Consider the following 19339-nt stretch of genomic DNA (forward strand, 5'->3'; position numbering starts at 1 on the left):
AAGTTTGCTGGTGGTGGACTGTTGCTGGCTGCAGGGTTGAAGAGAAAATGCGAAACTTTGGCTTGCGCAAGGAAGCTGTCTTTATATATAGATGCTTTGAGTAGTAGTTGCAACGACTCAATGATATTTTCATTGTTTTGACATGCTTTGTGGCGCGAGCAAGGTTTTTCGAGGTGTAGCGCCAGGCGGCGCTTTCATATGGAAGGCAGACGCCACGTCCTCTTGTGCCATTCACACAAAGAAGATATCGTGTGACCAGATAACATTCCCAGAATATTGGCTTACCACGCTAGATAGAGAAAGGGGACTAGGGTGAACATGCTCGGGCATGGCGGAAAGGAAACTGAGAATATCAGGCGGTGTAGTTAGCCAAGTGATGCTTGAGACTAACTGCAGGGTGCGATTCTCGCTATATTGGTACAGCCGCAGTCTTTTCAAAAAGAAAAAGAAAAAGATTTGAATTTTAGATTTAATAATGTTCTTTTTAAAAAATCAAATCAGCTACGAGTTTCGCCGGGACTCTTCCCTTGTGGTGATGAAGTTGGCCTCGCCGACAGGGAGACCCCCTCGCAAAGTAGCCGATGATGTTGGGATGGCCTGCCGTAACAGGGCCTTTAATATTTGGGTGAGCTTGGACAGGCCCTTCCACATAGCGACTCTTTTCCTGTCTTGTGAGCTTCACGATGTACTGAGACTTTCTACGCAGAGCCCGCTTCTGGGTGCCGCCTCCCCGGCCACCACTGAGGGGACGACGATCCCAGCGAAGATGACGATTGCAGCGTGACTTCTAGCGAGTTCCTCGCCAAAAGTGTATTCGTGAATGGCGAAATACGAAGCAAAAAAGGCGCCTGTAGCCCAAGGTTGACGGGCCGCGCGGAAATGAGCCATACCAAAGAGCGGCAGTCCTCGTCACTTCTGTCAACTGTGCCAATTTCGTGCAGCTTACCACCTCTGCACATGTTTGGCCATTTTGGATTGCATCTTGAGCATATCAGTGGAAAGACAGGCCAGTCTCGAGCTCTTTGGTTGTGGACATCTACGGGCTTGTCGTTGTCGGGAAGCTCATCCGCATCGCTACCCGGATCATCGCTGTTGACCAGATTTTAATCATGATTAAAGGACCTGTAATTGCTGCGAAGAGCATGCCGACTCTCTTCGGCCAGGTTGGAGACATGCTGGGCCCCCGAGCTCTCCTCGGAGCCTGTTTGTCGTGGTGGACATACCCGGCCGGATGAAAGTGCCGAGTAGAGTCGAGCAGTTTGGAACTGATAAAGTACAATACTAAACATCGAATGAAAAAGGACCAAAGGGAGGTGAAGCACGGTTTAGAGCAGCTTCTGGTCGTCCACACACTCTCAGCCTGACGTACGGGGGCATAATGCAGGACCATTGAATCGGCGCGAAAAGGAAATGAGACCAAAATAGAATGAGGATTTTGGCCAAGCTACATTCACTGCAGCATTCATGAAGACGTGCTGGAAGTTTCGCGGTCAGTGGCCACATGAGCGGGTTTGCAATTTCCTACATGACTTGCAACTCACTTCCTGCACGCTCAAGGCTTCTGAGCCCAGGCCACATTCACTTGGCCCAATTCAGCTCCCTTTCCTGCTGCAATTCGCCCTTCCTGGAGTCGAAGCTCTTGCATATACATCGCCATCATTTTCGCGACTCATCTGCTTCCTACTCCATCACCTTCAATCACACCACGCGGTCGAAAAGCTTCACCGAGATCAAAACAGCTTCCCAAATCCAGAAGGTTGGTATTGCATGGCTTTTTCGCGTGATTAGTTCCTCACTCTAACCACGCAGTTTTAGACAACTCTGCAAGGATGAGCTCCCTCGATGATGCAAACCCCGTCGAACGGGAAAACGCCGAGTCACCTCGCATCCTGTCCCAGTCGGTCCTTGATTGGGCGTCGCCCGATGAGGAGCGTGACAATCCTGTCAAACTCGATGGATCCGGTCATCCTCTTGCAAGCTTCAGCGAGCTGCGCACCCAGGAAGCCAACAAGAAGCCCGGTAACTGGACCGTCAACCATGCGATTCATGTGGCCAGGTGGGAATCTTACCAGGCCGGGAACATGAAGGCTTTCCAACCGTCGTCGCGCGACTGGCTACTTCTTTACACTATCTCAAAATTGAAGGTGATGCACCAAATACACTATTGCGCCAAACGTGGGCTTCATGCTGGCTTCGCGGAAGCGTCTGCCAAGCTCATTTCTGAACTAGATAATGCGGCCTGTCGCGCTGTCATTGCCCTTCAAAATGGAGGATACAGTATTTTTGAAGGAATCAAAGCCCATTGGGATGAGAACTTTCCCGAGAAGCACGACTTTCTGGCTGCTCAGTTTTCTACGCCTACAGGGGTTCTTCCGAACAGTTTGAAGAAAAATCTCAAAAAACTAGGTTGCAGCAACTATTTGGAGTTTGACGTAAGTTTGGAAAATAGCCACTTAGTTGCTCTCGATAATCTAACTGAACTCGCTATCAGAAAAAGGCTCCTCCATCCATTACAAAAGAAGCCGCTCAGAAGCCGGCCGCTGAGGCGGACAACGAGGCAGAGACCTATGTTACCCGAATTGTCAATGCTTCGCTCTCCAAGCAGATGAAACTCAAAAACAGCTCCGTGCAAATGATTCTCAACGAAGCGATTGAACAGAGGTGCCAAGAGTCGATTGCATCTTCTGTGGAGAAGAAGCGAAAGCGCGACGACACTATCGAAGGCCGCATCGCCGCTCTCGAGAAGCAGCGCAAGTTCGATTACAGCACCATCGAAAGTCGTGTCGAAGCCGCCGTTCAGGGACAGGCAGCCCCATACGAAGCGCTCCTAGATGATCACATGGAGATCTTAGACCATCTTGTCCAGGGTCTCACCAACTTTGAAGGCTTGGCCGGCAAGGTCAAGCGCCTCAAAGAGAGGCGTGCCCGGTTGAAGCCTGCCACTACTCAGGTGCCCGTCTTTCCACAGGGCGAGGACGTGGGCAACCACACTGAGTGAAGGCTGTTTCAATTGCCTCAATGTACAATTGCCTAACAGGCCTTTTCCAGAGTTTCGTTTTGCTACCTGCGCCATTCGAGACTTCCGGTAGCACAACAGAATGTACACTGGACTGGCGCCTGGCAAGGACGATGGCTTGACAATGGTTGCAACCGTGGAGTATGATTCATGACAAAACGGCTTTTTTTGCTATACCAATTTTGCGCTTTTTTTTATAAGAAAACTATCGGCGGCGTGGGGATGGGTGATCACAATGGTTTTTGACTCGGGGCTTATGGGACAGGAAGCATTGGTGGCCGGGCCTCTCGGGCGATATGACCAGGAGTCAATTCAGATTAAAAGTCTTCAGTTTATTGAGAGTTACAGAAAAAAACAGAGTTTTATTTGATTTAAACAGTCTAGCCATTCCACGGAAGGATACTTTCTTTTTTTTTTGGTTCGGGTTGCCAAAGATTGGTGACGACCAACACTTTCGTCGCAACATATCGGCTGGCCATACTACTTAGCTACATCCGGGCGATTCTGGTTGCTGATAAACTCGATATTAACATGGCGTTTTGTGTTCCTCAGTAAATCACCGCAATACAAATTGAACAATGAGTTAAAGACGGTAGACCCGGGACAAAATCGCTGCAGTAGCTCCATGGTATTCCCAAAGACTCTGGCTGATTGATAATGTCTCTGTGTGGTTGAGGGTAATCAATGGGTTCAACTGCAGAGCTTGGGGCTGTCTTCAACTTCCATTTTCCCCTACAGAGTCCACACAGCGGCAAGTCCTGTCTGGCACCGCAGACAAGAGTACTCAACAGGGATGAGGCTTCATTGTTGTGCTTTGCTTTAGTATGGGTCGGGAAATTTAATACCATGAAAGAGATTGCCGCATCGCTGAACCGAGCGGCGGAAACTTTGGCGGACCATAATGGACGATGTGTTTTAAACAATTTCGGACAATGTACAGGTTTCCACATTTACATTTCTACTATGTATTCTTCTTGAGGCATCTACCATCATTTCTTTAGGCCCTCCTCTTAAAATCCCTCTATACGTGTACCAATGTTCTTCTTGGCAGCAACATTGACGAGATGTGTACCGACAACCAGATCCATCAAGCCCAGGCCGACGCTCTTGTACACGACAGTGCCGTCGCGCAGCCATCGCACCATGTGGTCTTCCTTCTTCTTCTTTTCGCCCTCTGATGACGAGCCGGACTTTGTGCGGAATGGCAGGTGGAAAGTGGACTTGTGGTTGGACGAGGTCGAGCTGGCGGGACTGCCCGGCCGCGACGGCTGGTTGCCGTAGACGCTGGACATGGCTGAGCCGGAGTCGGTGGTGTCGGTTCGTTCAAATTCGCTGGTCGCGTCGGAAGCAGAGGCTTCTGCCTCGGACTCCTCGACTCGTAATCTGTGAAGCATGACAAGTTCGCCAAGCCTGTCTCTTCGTCAGTCTGAGTCACAAACTCGATGTGCGCGCTACGTACTCAACAAGATGTGTCGCAGGAATCTGCGCAGCGATTATCTCGCCTGCCTCCTGTAGTACACCCTCCAAGGTATCAACGACAATAACGCCACCCTCTTCGGCGTGCTTATGGAAATGGCGGTGCGGCTTGTCGTGCTTATCACGGTGCCTTGTGACCTGGTGAAGCAGCGCTTCGGGAAGCTCGCGCATTTCCGGCGTGAAGCTTCCCACGGCGACAATCAGACGTCCCTTCTTGCGGCCCTCGTGGTTCGTTAGGATGTGCGCATCAAACAGCTCCTGGCGCGACGGCGTGCAGCAGTAAATGACGTCTGACGCGCGAATATACTCCTTTTGCAGCCGGCCAAACTCGTGGAACGAGGGCGTCAGAATCGAAAACTTGGCAGTCGCCCAGCCCTCGCGCTCCTTGACGGCCTGCGGGATGACGGAAAACTTCTTAAGGATCAGCCCCGCGCTCTCGGAGAAGCGGTGGTTGATGATGTAGACGTGGCGGACGGTGCTGCCGCGCATCATGAGCGCGAGGCGGACGTGCCAGTAGGCTTGCGAGCCGCTGCCAAAGACGGTAATGTCGCGGACGTGGTTGCGGCGCGAGACGAGGCACGCGGAGCCGAGCGCCGTGCGGAAGGCCGTCAGGCTGCTGGCGTGGACGACGCCGGTGAGCTCGCCGTCGGGGGAGAAGAGGTTGACGACGCCGGTCGGGCTGATGGGTTTGACGGAGGGGTCCTGCATGGCGGCGGATGTCGTCAGCGACACGACTGGGTTTGTTAGCGAGAACATCTCGGCTTCTTGTGGGGGTTCTCATGTCGTGGACACACCTTTGCAGCCCATGCCTTCAGGGCCGCATGATGGCATGTACAGAGTCGTGGCCTTTGTCTCAGGGTGTACTGTCGTAATGCGATGGGGCTGTTGGAAGGCGTCGGCGCCGTCTACCTGGGAGCCTGTAGAGAACTCATGCAGCGCCGAGGCGAGGACATGACGGAACTCTTCGAGCTCGTCGAGGTTGAGGCTTTCGAATATAGAGTTGACCTGTTCATCGGACAGGACGGTGAGCGTCATGGTGGCGGAGGCGCTCGTTTGTTGTGACGGCGATAGAATCGCGGGGTTGGAGGGGCAATTCGAGTCGAACGGTGAGCGGTCGACAGGTGGGCGGGCGTTTTCCTAAGCTTTCAACCTCGTGTTTCGTGATTTACGACGGCACGCTTGCGAAGGCGACAGTCGAGATGCAAGGCTCGAGACTGATGCATGATGGTTTGGTCAGACGGGGTCAGATTGTTGGTGGCGTCGTGGTAATCATTATGGCTAGCTTGATGCTTCTCCACTGGGACCCGCGACGGCGAAGAGGGCCCGAAGCCGGAGGGTAAGGCGAGTCTATGCCGAATAGGATGACGACATTAGGACCTTGATAGGCCGAGCGGATTACGCCGGGCCTGGCTGAGTGGTGAAGATGAAAGCGCGTGATTGTTACTGAGGGATTCTTCGGTGTGTGGGTGCTGCTGGCGGGAACCTCACGGAGGAGCAGACGAGGCTGGCAGACAGAGGGGCACGTAATAAACCTACTGAATACAGTGAGTAGCAGCATAGTGACGAGAAGGACGGTATTTGTTATTCTGCTGTTTCAGAGAAAACTATCTTGACGAGAAAAAACCTGTTAACCGCCTCACGATGCCATTTTAGGCTTTGCGACTTTTTCATCCTGATGCACGTCCTTTGCAGACCCCCATCCACGTGCAGATAATTTAAAGTCCACAGAGCTTATCGGTCCGATAATCTTAACAAGTGCTGTTTTGTAACTCGCCAGTATGATGTCATCCAAACTTGTAGTAGAGTCTGTGCCATGGTCGTCAGTAGATGTCATCAGAGAGCGGTTCTTGCGTACTTACCGCCGCCACCTCCTGCTTCTCGAGGCTGCAAGCTCAAGTAGCATGATTGATTTGTAGAAGTGATGCCAAAATCATCATCAACAAAAGCATGCGGTGATTGCTCTTCAGTCTTGATGGGCTGCTGGGCCGCTGCCAGCTTCAGCTGCAAGGCCAGCACGCTTTTCAGCGAGCTGCTGAAGGACGGCCGGTTGGCTTGCATGAGAAGTGCATATTGCTGAAGCAAGGCCTGTTAGATCTCCAGATGCACTTCGAGTTCCTTTTGCGCGGCGGAGATGACTTGTTTTCTTGCTACTGCCGACTGGCGTCGGTGAGCGAAAGCTGGCCGGATGAGCCCCGAATCGGTGATCGTTGCAGACATGATTGAGGGTATGGGCGAGGAATAGTAGAGAGCAGAAGAGTAGCTCAATATGTTCTTGATATTGACAGGGACGTTCATGACTTAAAGATTTTAGCAAAGTGGTTGTGTTGTGGAAGACCGAAGCTGCGTGAAGATGAGAATAAATAGCAGTTGTGGAAGGGCCTTGACGTGCAAATGGCCGGGTTGCAAACGGCTGTAGCCCAGTGAATACACTCCCCTTACATCCGGGCCTAAGTAGGTGAAGTAAATAGCAGACCTTGATCTTGGACGCGTGTTTCTTTTCTACAGCTGCCACGCTCGGCCTGCTGGGGGTTTCTCACCACAGCACTGACAATGACTTCAACCCGCTCTTTAGCATTGACCGCCTTGAGCGCCTTTGCAGCCTGCGTTATGTCAGTTTCTGGACCCGATTAAATCAATATAAGCGTGTCTGTTCATGCCAATTGTGCAAGACTGAAGGTTAAAGCCGTATGTAGTAGGTGTCAGGATCAGCAATCCATTGATCTCACGAGACACCGAATGGGGACGAGAAAGCTTCCCTAGATCTGGGATCCAACACAGTGTGACTGCTAAGAGAACGCTTATTTGAGACGATGACTGCATTTTCGGTAGATGGCTGCATTGCAGGTCTACGCAATGATTTTGATTTCTGCAGGGGCGCGATTTTCTAGGCAGAGCTGCGGACCCGTCGTACGAAACACACGACAAGACATTCTGACCAAAGTCAGACTAATCACAAAATTTCATAATTATATCGAGCTTGAATGAATAAAAATAATCAAGAAGGGGGCCGTGAGGTAAAGGAGCGACGTGAAAAAAAAAAGGATGAAGAGAGTACGGACGGAGTGGCAGAGGGACAAGGCTCTAACGCATTCGCTCATATTTAAACTAGCTACCTACCTGTAAATCGCATGTATGGCAATGCGACCATGAGGTCTAAAGGCAGGGCCTCAAAAAAATAATTTTACCAGTTACTCTACAGTATGTGCCGATGGATGCTCAGCCGTTGGTCTTTTGCAGTCGTGTGGCATTGTCGGTTGCATACTAGAGTCAGTCTTGGGTTTTATCTGTAACATGCCATGTGTACTCAGCAGTCGGATACGGCTCGTATTGTACGAGCAGTCTTCGTCATGTGCGTCGCCAGCCTCTCCGCAGCGTCCGCAGCGTCCGAAGCCAGCCGCGGCTGTGTTGTCTGCCCACAGAGGCTTGCCCCTCGGCCTGTAATACGACCACACTAGCTAGGCCAAGGCGGGCGGACGCTCCTAGGTTGTTTTGCGGACAGATTCTACTTGGCACAAAGTAGCAGAGGCATTGCATCACTGCATGTCACTGCGTCCACGACCGCAGGGTAACGTTGTGGCGGCATGTCTGTGGGCAGTTTGTCGATTCGCAAGCCATGCTTCTAGAAGGACCAACCAGCACTCGTCAACACAAAAATCAGCACGCAAAAGACAGCCAAAACACGGCCGGCTTGTCAAGGACAAGGTTAACCTTTGAGACCGCCCGAGACTCCGGTCGATTGACGCGGGGCAGACGCCAAGAGACCCTCTGTAGGCCGCCACGCCCGGCCACCGATGGGGCTGGACGGGGCTGGATGGGGGATCTCGGAGCGCTCAGACGCCCTGAAGGGGGACAGCTGGCAGCGCTGTTGTGCCTGCACTGCAGCGCTACCTGTCCGCCAGACTGTCGCCCTGTAGTGCATGCAGCCACTAAGACACCCGCTAATAAAACACCCAACGGCGTCCCCAAGCTGTCCCCTTCGCCTTCCGAGGTCCGTCCCCACACCACGAGGCACGGGCATGCACATCACCTCCTCGTCATAATATCTACCCTGTTAACTGTCCTCTCAGTACATTTCACAAGGCTGCTTGTCCCGGCTGGCTTGGATATCTACTGCTCTCGCGACTTTACCCTCTTCTTGTCTCGACACCACCCACACTACTGCTTCGCATCTCTTCCGCGCAGCTAAACGACCAATAGCTGCCCCGGCGCAAACAGCTGCCTTGCCCTTACCAACGGGGCCCTCATTTGTACCCCATCCCCCGCGGCAGCTCACGCGAAACGGACCTCCCTCGACTCCTCCACGCTGTATGGACGAGCAACATTCATCACCGCGACTTAACAAGCTGCATTAGGGCATTGATTGCCAGTGTGCTGCACAACATCTTTCCACCATGGCCGGCATCGAGAGGCTCGAAGTCCACAGCAAGGTATGCCACGCCGCCGTCGCAAGCGACATGAGTCCATAAGCTAATTGGCGCAGTCGTACATTGTGCGCTGGGTCCGCGCCGACGCTGGAACTACTCTCTCATGGAGTGTTCAACCTCATAAGAAGTCCATGTATGTTATCCCAGCAACTTCCCATTTGCGTGCCGAGGCTAACGTCCTGCAGCTACTTTGGCATCTTCAGACATCCCGGCTCCGGAGCCACGACCCTCACCTCTTCCTCTGCCGAAGGTGGCTCGCTACCTCCCGAACTTGACGAAGGCAAAGCAAACAAGAGCAACAAGAAAGACACGGCCCAAGAGATTCTTGCGAGCAAGGGCTTCATACAGGTCAAATGGATCGGCAAATGCGAGGCCGACAAGGTCTCCATAGGCACGCACGATGTCCTTGATGGGCAGGGCGGCATGTACGGCCTCGTTTTTGACAACACTTTTTCCAAGCAAACCTCCAAGACGGCCACATTTGTTGTCCTAACATATCCCACCGGCGCACCTCCCCAGGGCACGACTACCATCCCGAATTTGCAGGTCCCAAAGGCCAGAGATAGCCATTCGAGTCTCGGCAAAAGCGGCGCCTTTTCACAAGACGCAGACGCCGGTGCGTCAACCGACAGCATCCACAGTCCTGATGCGACCGGTCGCGCCAGATCCGCTTCCAACAGAACCGACGGCTACGCTGCGTCATACCACGTCGGCACCCTCTCCAAGAGAAGAAGAAAGAAGGGTCAGGGCTATGCGCGTCGCTTCTTCTCGCTCGACTATTCCACCTACACCCTCTCATACTACTACAACCGCAATTCCTCTGCTCTTCGCGGTGCCATCCCGCTTAGTCTCGCAGCTATTGCCGCAGACGAGAGACGTCGCGAGATTAGTATCGACTCTGGCGCCGAGGTTTGGCATCTGAGAGCTCCCAATGCCAAAGAGTTCCAGGAATGGGCTCGCGCGCTGGAAAAGGCGAGTCGTGCTGCCCGTGGCCTTGAAAGCGAAACGTCACAGACATCTGCCAAGTCCAAAGCCCCCAGGGCACGCACTACCTCTGGCCGACAACGGGCCCCTGATCAAGAAGAGGAAGCCGAGTGGCATGAGGTCGAGACACTCGTAAGTCGTGTCGTGGGAACTCGAGATGCGCTGCGCCGCCTCACCAAGGAGGTTGCCGCACTCCCCAAGCCTGGTGTAAGCCCTGCTGCGCTCTCCCCCAACGCCGCATCGATCGGTGAGGATGGCGAGAGCTACTTCGCGGCAGCTGAGAAAAAGTCATTCTGGCGCCGCAAATCCAGCGCACCTGGAATGTCGCCTGCCCTGCAACAAGCCACGGCTTCCGCTTTGGCTGTCCCGATGCCAGGCAGTGCGACCACCCTCGATGCGAACGGGTCCAAAGCGGGCAAGAGAAGGTCCAAGAGCGCTGTCCAAGAGGAAAAGAGCCTTCATAGTCACTGCGAATCTCTTCTGGCTGACTTGGACTCGGTCGTTGCAGAGTTTACGAGCTTGATTGGCACCAACAAGAGAAGGCGTATGGCTACGGCCCCGCCTATCCAGGCCACGTCCAGATTGAGCATGGAAAGCACTGCCTCTACAGTTGACGAGTTCTTCGATGCCGAGGATGCCAGGTCGAGAGTACTCAAGATCAACGAAAGCGACGAGGAATCGGCTGCCGAGTCCGAGGAAGACGAAGATGATGGCTCGTCCGTCTCTTCTATGGAGGCTGAGGAGGCCATTGGTCCCGACGGCGCGAATCATCTCTACCCCATCAAGTCAAAGACGCTTGCGCCGCTACCCATTACTTCAAAAGTCAATCGTCGACAAACTATCCCTCCCGCGACTGTACTACCGCCAAGCTTAATTGCCTTTGTAAGGAAAAATGTCGGCAAGGATCTCAGCACCATTAGTATGCCCGTGTCTGCGAACGAGCCGCTCTCCTTGTTGCAGAAGCTATCGGAACAACTTGAATACGCAGAGCTGCTGGACAAGGCTTCTAAGATTACGGCCCCGGCTGAGCGTCTAATCTACGTCGCTGCTTTCGCCGTTTCCCAGTTCAGCAGTGGTCGGGCCAAGGAGCGCGCTATTCGAAAGCCGTTTAACCCGCTTCTTGGTGAGACCTTTGAACTTATCCGTGGCGACGCTGAGACGCCTGGTGGCTTCAGGCTTCTGGTCGAAAAGGTGCAGCACCGCCCCGTTAAGCTGGCCATTCACGCCGAATCAGCCCAGTGGTCGCTTGCTCAAAGCGCTGCACCTGGACAGAAGTTCTGGGGCAAGAGCGCAGAAATCACTACCGACGGCCGCGTACGCGTGGTGCTACATCTCGCTGACGGCAAGGACGAGCTCTACTCTTGGAACATTGCCAACATGTTTTTGCGCAACGTTGTCATGGGCGAGAAATATGTAGAGCCTGTCGGCACAATGACTGTGACCAACGACACAACAAGCCACAAAGCGAGCATCGAGTTCCGCAGCAAGGGCATGTTTGGCGGACGTTCCGAGGACGTGCACGTGGAGATCCTGAACCCCGACGGCAGCGACGCCGGCGCGGGCATGGCCGGCACATGGACCACTGGCCTGCACAAGTCTGGCAAGGGTAAGCACAGCGCCGGCGGCGACGAGGTGTGGCACGTTGGCGACCTGGTGGAGAATGCGGCACAGACATACGGCCTGACGCGCTTCGCCGCGACGCTCAACGAGGTTACCGAGATTGAGGACGGCAAGTTGGCGCCCACCGACAGCCGCCTGCGGCCGGACCAGCGTATGGCCGAGGAGGGCGCGCTCGACGACGCCGAGACGTGGAAGCAGAAGCTCGAGGAGGAGCAGCGCGTGCGCCGTCGCCAGCTCGAGGACAGCGGCGAGGCGTACGCCCCGCGCTGGTTTGTCAGGGTGGACGAGGACTGCACCGATGGAGAGGAGTGCTGGCGCATCAGGACGGGCAAGGACGGCTACTGGGAGGAGAGAGCCAAGGGCGCCTGGACTGGCGTTACGGAGATTTTCAAGGTATAAATGGGAGGGAGGCTGTGAACGGGGGCGAGTGGGCAAGTGATAAGTTTGAATACCGGGCAGTCATGCGGGTTATCCCGTCGGTTTTGTTTACAGTTTTTTTTCTGGAGAGGAAAATCGATTTCTTGAGTATACACACATTGCATTTCATGTAGCTGTGATGCCTGTGATTTGTCGGAGCCATGTTTTTACGCTAGAAGCGAGAATGACACAAGCCACCAGGGGGTAGCAACGCAAGATGACATCGAGAAGGGCCCGGCGCTTCTGCTAGCAGAATACATACGTGAGGAGCGCGATGATACGGCGCAGTCGATCCATTACGTCTTGGGCGGGAATCCTCGAACAAGCTCTAGGTGTTGGTTTGGGCTGTTGTAGGGTAGCTGTGCCGTTTTCTCTTTTGTCACGCTACCACGCTCTTGGGAGGGCCAGAGACGGGGACGGTATTGCCTTGCTTTAACTTTTGAGAGCTTTTGTGATTATAGATGACAGGCCGATGATAATTGGTGAAGATTGTGTTGTGTAGCCACGATTATGATCGATACGTCCGTTAGTCCGTGCCAGGTCTTGAATGGGGCTCGATGTCCAGCTCCGAACGTAGAAAGAGCATGAGGCAAATGTCGTCAATGGCAAAATGAGGCGCGAGACTCGGCTACTGAGCTGAAAATTCGCCAAATTCAGTGGTAAGCTCAACGTAAAAAATAGAGCGACGATATGCTCAAAGCTGAGCGCGAAGCCTGTCGTCAGCAGCCGATTGAGCAAAACAAGACAGCGCTCGAGGCCCGGCGCCAGCAAGTAGCTGATGAGCTCGAAGCTGGTCGTCAGCAGCTAATTGAGTAAAAAAAGGCAGCGGTGGATAGACTACTATCAGACTACAGCAAGAAGCTCGATGATCGCCAGCGGCTGAATGAAGAAAAAGCTCAAACGCTACACGACAAGGTGTTAGAGCTCGAGGCTCGAGGTAAGGCAGCACTGAATGATTTCGACAAAGCCACTCCGGATGCACTGAAATTGAGCAAGGATCGGCTTGCCAATTGACTGAACGCATGATCCTGGAGGGACAACTCGAATGCCTTTTTCTACGGGTGGCTTTAGGGGCAAGCCAGCGACGCAATTAAACGAACGGTGCAGGAGCTCGGAGAGGAGGACGGAGAGGACGACAGCCGCAGAGAGGCGAAGCAGTAAAGGTCAATTGGCTTACAGTTCAGATTCATAATAGGACCAGACTCTGGCGTTTTTGCTTGTTTTTATTTGCGGTATGGCTTGCTCTGGTTCGGTGGTGGCGGCGTCGAAAAGGGCTCTTTTTTCGTTGGCAACTTACGACTCGATGATCATTTCTTTACTTTACTACCGAAACGACCAACGTTTCCAGATAGCTTCATGAATTTGTTTTGATACTTTTTCTAGGACGGTTCGGGAGCTGAGACAAGTCACAATAAACCACGTAAAATGGACTGCAGTCTCCCAGCGCCGAATATGAACACGCGTGTCGTGAAGTGTGCTCTCAAACGAGGAGGTCAAAGGTGCGACTCGCTGGTAAGTTGCCCCGTGACGAGTATTGCAGATTAGCATGCAGTATTGGTTAGGACACTCGGAAGAGACGGAAGCGCTCGCCTGGATGTTGGCGCCGGGAACGACCTCAATGGCGGCATCGGCGCCGGGCTTGACGGAGGGGCTGGCGCTGGTGCCGCTGTCAACAGTGGCCTGGGTGCCGGCACCGGCGGCGGTCCCGAGGGAGGCCTCGGCAGTAACGTTTGTCTGAACGGCCAGGGCCTCGATGCTGACCTCGGCGACCTGGGCGCGAGCGCCGGTGGTTAAAATCTTGGTTCGGGCGGCTCTCCAGGCAGCGGAGGTGGCGGCGGCGCGATCGATGTAGGGAGCGGCTCCGGAGTGATGCCGGGCAGAGACGGCAGCGGCGGCATTGCTTGATTTTCAGGGCCATGAAGCAAATTGCGGTGCGCTGGAGACTGCCGAATCCGAATGCTGGGAGAACATCACATCACACCCGCATGGCTTTGCTCTCCTCTTGCGACATGCAGACATTTGTGACCAGTAACTCATAGAGCTTGCAGATTCGATGCATGACTTCTCACTCATTTCTAGCGTACGAGTTTTATTTCTTTTGTTCTCTGTTTTCTTATTCAGCTGTTCACTCCGTGACAATCGCTTACTTGTATTCCGTAAAGCAGTTAGTTGCCCGCTGCGTTGGAGGAGCTGGACACACATATTTCTTAGATTTTTAGACCAAGGGTTCGAATCATTACGTACTCTGTATTTAATTCTAGCACAATCAAGCTGCAGCATGAGCGTATTGAAACGAGCTTCTGAGAACGAATCGCCGAAGCAGGCGAGGCTGGTGGTAATGTCCTGGCTACCAGTATATACATGTAGCTGCAAGAAGTCGCAGCCTCGTTTACGCACGGGAGAGCAGCCGATGATGTCAAGGACACAATGCAATTGTGCGTTTGTGCTTCGGTGCGCAATTTGCACTCTTGTGATGGAAAATGTGATACATCAGGGAGAACCAGATGAAATTGGGTGTCTTTGATGGACAAAGTGATGAGCGCCAATAGGCGGGGCGGTAATCATAGCTGCACTGTATGTAGCACTGTATGGTGCAACTTTGCATTGCGCTCTGCGCACTGTGGCCATCTACTGCACTGGAGGGCCACGCAATGCTTTCTCGTATTGGGGATCTGAAGGAATGGTATTAAAAGCCGCAGAGTAGAAATAGAAGCGTTTCGCTTGGCAACGGTGACTCGTATTCCCAGACGGGCCCGGCAGATTCATCAGCGGAAACACGAGATGTATTCTCGTCAATCGATATGGGCGGCGATTCCGGTCGGAGACGATTTAGAGGCACGAGAGGGCATGAGCAGACCTAAAACCTCACGTGCGGTGTGGCGTTTTGCCCAAGAAGGCGCCGACTAAGTTAATACGAAGTATAAAAATTACGTGCGGCGAGGATTCCTTCCGACTGGTATACCCGCGAAGCCAAAAGCGCGCCGCAGTTAAGAAAAAGACTGGAGAAGGAGGGGTCGCATTATTGGCTTGCTACTGTCCTCCACCCCCATTGTGGCTATGCGAGACAGGCCAAAACACGCAGACACACAAGCAAAATAGGCGAAAAAGGGGAGTTTGGAGGGCAGACATATGAGGTGAAACACGCGCGCTGGAACCAAACGACGTAAGCTTTCTGGGGGTGAGTGAGTGGCTCCCTTTGCTTCTCCCTGAGATTGGGAGGAGCGCTGGCCGTTGTCAAGGGATCCCTGTCTGCCTGGTCCAAGCAGCGAGGTGTGCGAGGTCGATGGCCGTGGAGTGGAGACGGAAGGAAAGCCAAGAAGAGATTTCCGAAGCGGTTTGGCAAAGAGATGGAAACAGAGAGAGTTGCCCAAACGCCTGGAAGGAAAGTTGAAAGGCCAAAGACCCCGGCTGTGCGACCAAACTGCCAAAGCACGATCGGCTTGCTGGACCCTCGCATGGCGGCGGCAGCCCCCCTTTGCCCCTGAAACGACGGGCAGCAGCTGACTGTTGTAGGAAGTGATGCTCTGTGATGTGCGCTAGTAATCAATGGCGATGAGCGCAGGATAGCGAGGTACATGATCGCACCGTACTAGGCGCACCGTTTTGCGAGGTAGGCCCCCAACAGGAAAGCTCCTAGTGAGGTGGATTCGCTGTGGGTTGGGCCTGTCCGTCCTGGCCTGCCATCGGTCCGGTGCCTGGCAGTGGCGGGGCCAATAATAGGTGCAGACCAGGCACGAATGGCCCCTCGCGCTGCACTCTAAATAGCCTGGCGCCACACATGATTGGTCGCGAATCTTGGGCTCGCCCCTGCTGTTCGCGCTGGCGCCAGGCATTGCAGGCGTGCTTGGCTGATCGCGCCGCTGAAAAAAACGCGCTGGAGCCCTCCTAGCCTCCCCCGTATTCCCGCTGCATGTACCAGTAGTATCTGCTGGGGGCTGGACATTCGCTGGAATAATGAATGGCTGCACTGGCGCTAAAAGTGGCCACTGGCAGGGTTCATTGAGGCTGTGCCTTGGTTCTCCTTTCATTCCTCGTCCTGTTCCCCAGCCTGTCCCTAGCGCTGCTTCTTACACACGCCCCCTGGCCTATTTCATTTCTAGACCTCCCTCCCTCCTTCAATCGCTCGTTTTCCTCCTTCCTCCCAATTCCAATTCGTTGTGTCGGCAGCTTCTTCTTTCAACTTCCGTCGTTTTTTCCTTCCATTTTTAATTCTCCCATCACACCTTTCGCAACTGCTCCAACCCGCTCTTTGTTGGTAGCCTTTTTCGACTCGCTCGACGACTTCCACTTCTTACGCTCTCTCCAACATCTGCCGCTTTTTCATCTCGACCACCAGTCACCCCGCTCGACTGTTTCATCAAGAATCACCAGCTCTCGTGCGCATTTTTTACATTCCGAAGCATTCTATAGAATAATCATGAAGGGCTTCGCTCTCCTCTCGGCCCTCGCCGCCGCCGGCGTCGTCTCGGGCTCTCCCACCAAGCGTGCCGACCCGACCCCCATCACAATCAAGGGCAACGGTAAGCGACAGATTCAGTCCCCGCGCCAAGCGATGCCGAGCCCCTTGGCTAACTAGATTTCCTCTCCAGCCTTCTACAAGGGTAACGAGCGCTTCTACATCCGCGGTATTGACTACCAGCCTGGTGGTGACTCTGCCCGTGTCGACCCTCTCGCCTCCAAAGAGATTTGCAGCCGTGACATCGAGAACTTCAAGGACCTTGGTGTCAACACCGTCCGTGTCTACACGGTCGACAACTCTGCCGACCACACCGAGTGCATGGGTCTTTTGGCCGATGCTGGCATCTACCTCGTTCTTGACGTCAACACTGGTGGCGAAAAGGGCTACTCGATCAACCGCGGATCCCCCGCCATGGCCTCCCTGTCGTACAATGCTGCCTACCTCCAGAGCATCTTTGCTACTGTTTCCGAGTTTGCCAAGTACAAGAACACTCTCGCGTTCTTCTCCGGCAACGAGGTCATCAACGAGGTTGGCAACGAGTTCAATGCTCCTTACATCAAGGCCGTCACTCGTGATCTGCGCGCCTACATCAAGGCCCAGAACTTGCGAGCCATCCCGGTTGGCTACTCTGCTGCCGATGTCTCGGAAAGCCGTTTCCAGACTGCCCTGTACATGAACTGCGGTCCCGATGAGGTCCGCTCCGACTTCTTCGCCTTCAACGACTACTCGTGGTGCAACAGTGATTTCGCCACTTCTGGCTGGGATGCCAAGGTTAAGAACTTCACCGACTACGGCCTCCCTCTTTTCCTCTCCGAGTACGGCTGCAACAAGAACACCCCTCGCAAGTTTGACGAGCTTGGTGCGCTCATGAGCAAAGAAATGACTGGTGTCTACTCTGGCGGTATAATGTACGAGTACTCGTACGAGGAGTCCAAGTATGGCATTGTCCAAATTAGCGGCAAGGATGGTACGGGCGATGTCTCCAAGTACGGCGACGGCGCCGAGTACGACAACTTCAAGTCATCCCTCAAGTCCAACGCTGCCCCCAGCGGTGACGGTGGTGCCCAGACCAGCTCTCACTCGTCCAAGTGCCCTGAGAAGGCCACCGGCTGGGACGTTGACCCCAAGCTCCTGCCTGAGATGCCCAAGGAGGCCCAGAAGTACATGAAGGATGGTGCCGGCAAGGGCCCTGGCCTGACTGGCTCTGGCTCCCAGACTGCTGGCGACTCTGGCCTTTCCACCAAGAACGTCACTGTTGACGGCTCTGGCTCTAACAGCAGCAGCAGCTCGAAGGAGAACTCGGCTGCTCTCTCTGGCTCCTCGATGGTTGCCACTCTGGCCTCTATCGCTGTCGCTGTCGCCGGCACCATGCTTCTGTAAGGAAATGTGTGGAGTGATGGCTGGAATGAGCTTGTGTGTTTTTACAAATTCTACTTTCATGGTTCTTGTAATCTCTTGAACAGAATCGGTGCGTGTTTGGACTCTGCTCAGCTGGCATTGCTGTGAGCGGACGTGTGTATCAGTCTAGATAGCAATGAATATGCTGTGTTTTTTTTAATCGTTGCATAAACTCGTGTGGCGCGCATTTGCACATTCAGATGTTGCCCGGTGGCGCCAAGGCTTTCCGGCGACAGCAGCTGTTGAACGATTCGATTCGCTTATCGGCGGGTTGACGTGATGTCATGGTTAGTTATGTGCCGGATGTGCACCCCTTACAGACTCGGGAGTCGAGGCGATCCGGCGGGTTACGGCATGTGTAACCAAGACGGAACGGCGCAGTAGTCTGGCGCCCGGACCGTCTTGGCCGTATATTGCATTTCAATACAGCTCTACGACTACGACTACTCTGGCATCGCCAGAACCGGCTCGAAAATAAACAAACAAATAAAAGACGAAACAAGTAATCTCACATTGCGCGAGGCGCAGATGAAGAAGCTGATGCAGAGATGAGCAGGCAGAATAGGGGAAATTGGCGACCCCACTCACTTCCAATGGCAGACCGAGCCGGATGTTTTTGGCAGGATTTTGGCCCAGAATGAGCGGATGACGGTTGCAGATGAAAGTGGAGTGCTTTTCAAATAAAAAGATGTCGTCCTGCTCCTTTTCCAGCCGCGATCGCGCGAAAGGGCCCCCCCAAGTTGAATAATAAGAAACAGGTAACACCAGCATCATGGGGCGCCCATGGCCAGGCGTGAGTGCGGCCCGGGGGAAATTCGGGGGGCTTGCGAAAAAGAAAAAGAACCAGAATGAAGAGAGAAAAGCCCCTGTTTTGTGCTCTCTGATTTGATGGGTGAACGTGCATATGTATGCCCGAGGTAGCGGAGGGACCGTGGTTGGTGCTGGACTGCTTTGCGTGCATGTGCATTTGCATGCTGGCGTGGAGACTCTGGAAGTGAGCGGCCGGTGTGGGGAGGATGGACGCAGGAGGATGGGAGATGCAGTCAGAAGTCAGGACTGCGCTGGGATGCAGACGGAAGCTTGTTTTCTTCATTCTGTTGCTTATGAGTTATTACATGGCGCAGAAGACTCTTTGCGGGCTAATGGAAGTACAGGCAGTAAGCAAGGGACCTTTTGGTGAGTGACAACTTGATGAACCGCTCATGAACATTGGGTAGCGTCATAATATGCCAACTGTCTTGGCGGGAGCCGACGGTTTCTTGCACATGGGTGTATTTTATTTATTACAATTTTGTTACCAACTACGGCGGGCGGGCGCGCGGAGAACGCCTCGCTAGACAGGCCTTGAGATGGGGAACCATGGAGCGCCACTCGACCAGGGAACGGCGGTGTTCTGCGAAGCGGTTCGCTGCTGACGAGTCACTCAATGATGCGGGTGGGCGAATCTCCTACAGTGGACAAGATCATGACGAGTACTGGTTTGCTTTTTCTGTTGTTGTTGGCGACCGGCGTCTATGCCCGTCTCGGACAAGCGGTGGTATCGGC

General features: G+C 53.8%; 6 protein-coding genes across 6 annotated transcripts; 4 read left to right on the forward strand and 2 right to left on the reverse strand.

The window, feature by feature from the left end:
- Positions 1 to 1829: 1829 nt before the first annotated feature.
- LMH87_011014 (uncharacterized protein) lies at positions 1830 to 2998 on the forward strand (the record flags this gene model as incomplete). The annotated part of the gene is made up of 2 exons (XM_056200085.1): positions 1830 to 2432; positions 2492 to 2998. 2 exons carry the CDS (start codon positions 1830 to 1832, stop codon positions 2996 to 2998), a joined length of 1110 nt encoding a protein of 369 aa, XP_056051970.1.
- A 1028-nt stretch (positions 2999 to 4026) lies between these two features.
- LMH87_011015 (uncharacterized protein) lies at positions 4027 to 5527 on the reverse strand (the record flags this gene model as incomplete). Its single annotated transcript, XM_056200086.1, has 3 exons — positions 4027 to 4426; positions 4476 to 5226; positions 5287 to 5527. The coding sequence occupies 3 exons, from the start codon at positions 5525 to 5527 to the stop codon at positions 4027 to 4029; spliced, it is 1392 nt and encodes a 463-aa protein (XP_056051971.1).
- Positions 5528 to 8883: 3356 nt separating this feature from the next.
- On the forward strand, positions 8884 to 11919 carry LMH87_011016 (uncharacterized protein; the record flags this gene model as incomplete). The annotated part of the gene is made up of 3 exons (XM_056200087.1): positions 8884 to 8919; positions 8973 to 9049; positions 9102 to 11919. 3 exons carry the CDS (start codon positions 8884 to 8886, stop codon positions 11917 to 11919), a joined length of 2931 nt encoding a protein of 976 aa, XP_056051972.1.
- Positions 11920 to 13362: 1443 nt separating this feature from the next.
- Positions 13363 to 13731, forward strand: LMH87_011017 (uncharacterized protein; the record flags this gene model as incomplete). Its single annotated transcript, XM_056200088.1, has 2 exons — positions 13363 to 13436; positions 13500 to 13731. The coding sequence occupies 2 exons, from the start codon at positions 13363 to 13365 to the stop codon at positions 13729 to 13731; spliced, it is 306 nt and encodes a 101-aa protein (XP_056051973.1).
- Positions 13732 to 16354: 2623 nt separating this feature from the next.
- LMH87_011018 (uncharacterized protein) lies at positions 16355 to 17776 on the forward strand (the record flags this gene model as incomplete). The annotated part of the gene is made up of 2 exons (XM_056200089.1): positions 16355 to 16457; positions 16527 to 17776. 2 exons carry the CDS (start codon positions 16355 to 16357, stop codon positions 17774 to 17776), a joined length of 1353 nt encoding a protein of 450 aa, XP_056051974.1.
- Positions 17777 to 18141: 365 nt separating this feature from the next.
- On the reverse strand, positions 18142 to 18568 carry LMH87_011019 (uncharacterized protein; the record flags this gene model as incomplete). The annotated part of the gene is made up of 3 exons (XM_056200090.1): positions 18142 to 18179; positions 18307 to 18331; positions 18383 to 18568. 3 exons carry the CDS (start codon positions 18566 to 18568, stop codon positions 18142 to 18144), a joined length of 249 nt encoding a protein of 82 aa, XP_056051975.1.
- Between the last annotated feature and the right edge of the window lie 771 nt (positions 18569 to 19339).

The sequence above is a fragment of the Akanthomyces muscarius genome, chromosome 4 (assembly GCF_028009165.1).
Source record: "Akanthomyces muscarius strain Ve6 chromosome 4, whole genome shotgun sequence".
Classification (NCBI taxonomy): Eukaryota; Fungi; Ascomycota; class Sordariomycetes; order Hypocreales; family Cordycipitaceae; genus Akanthomyces; species Akanthomyces muscarius.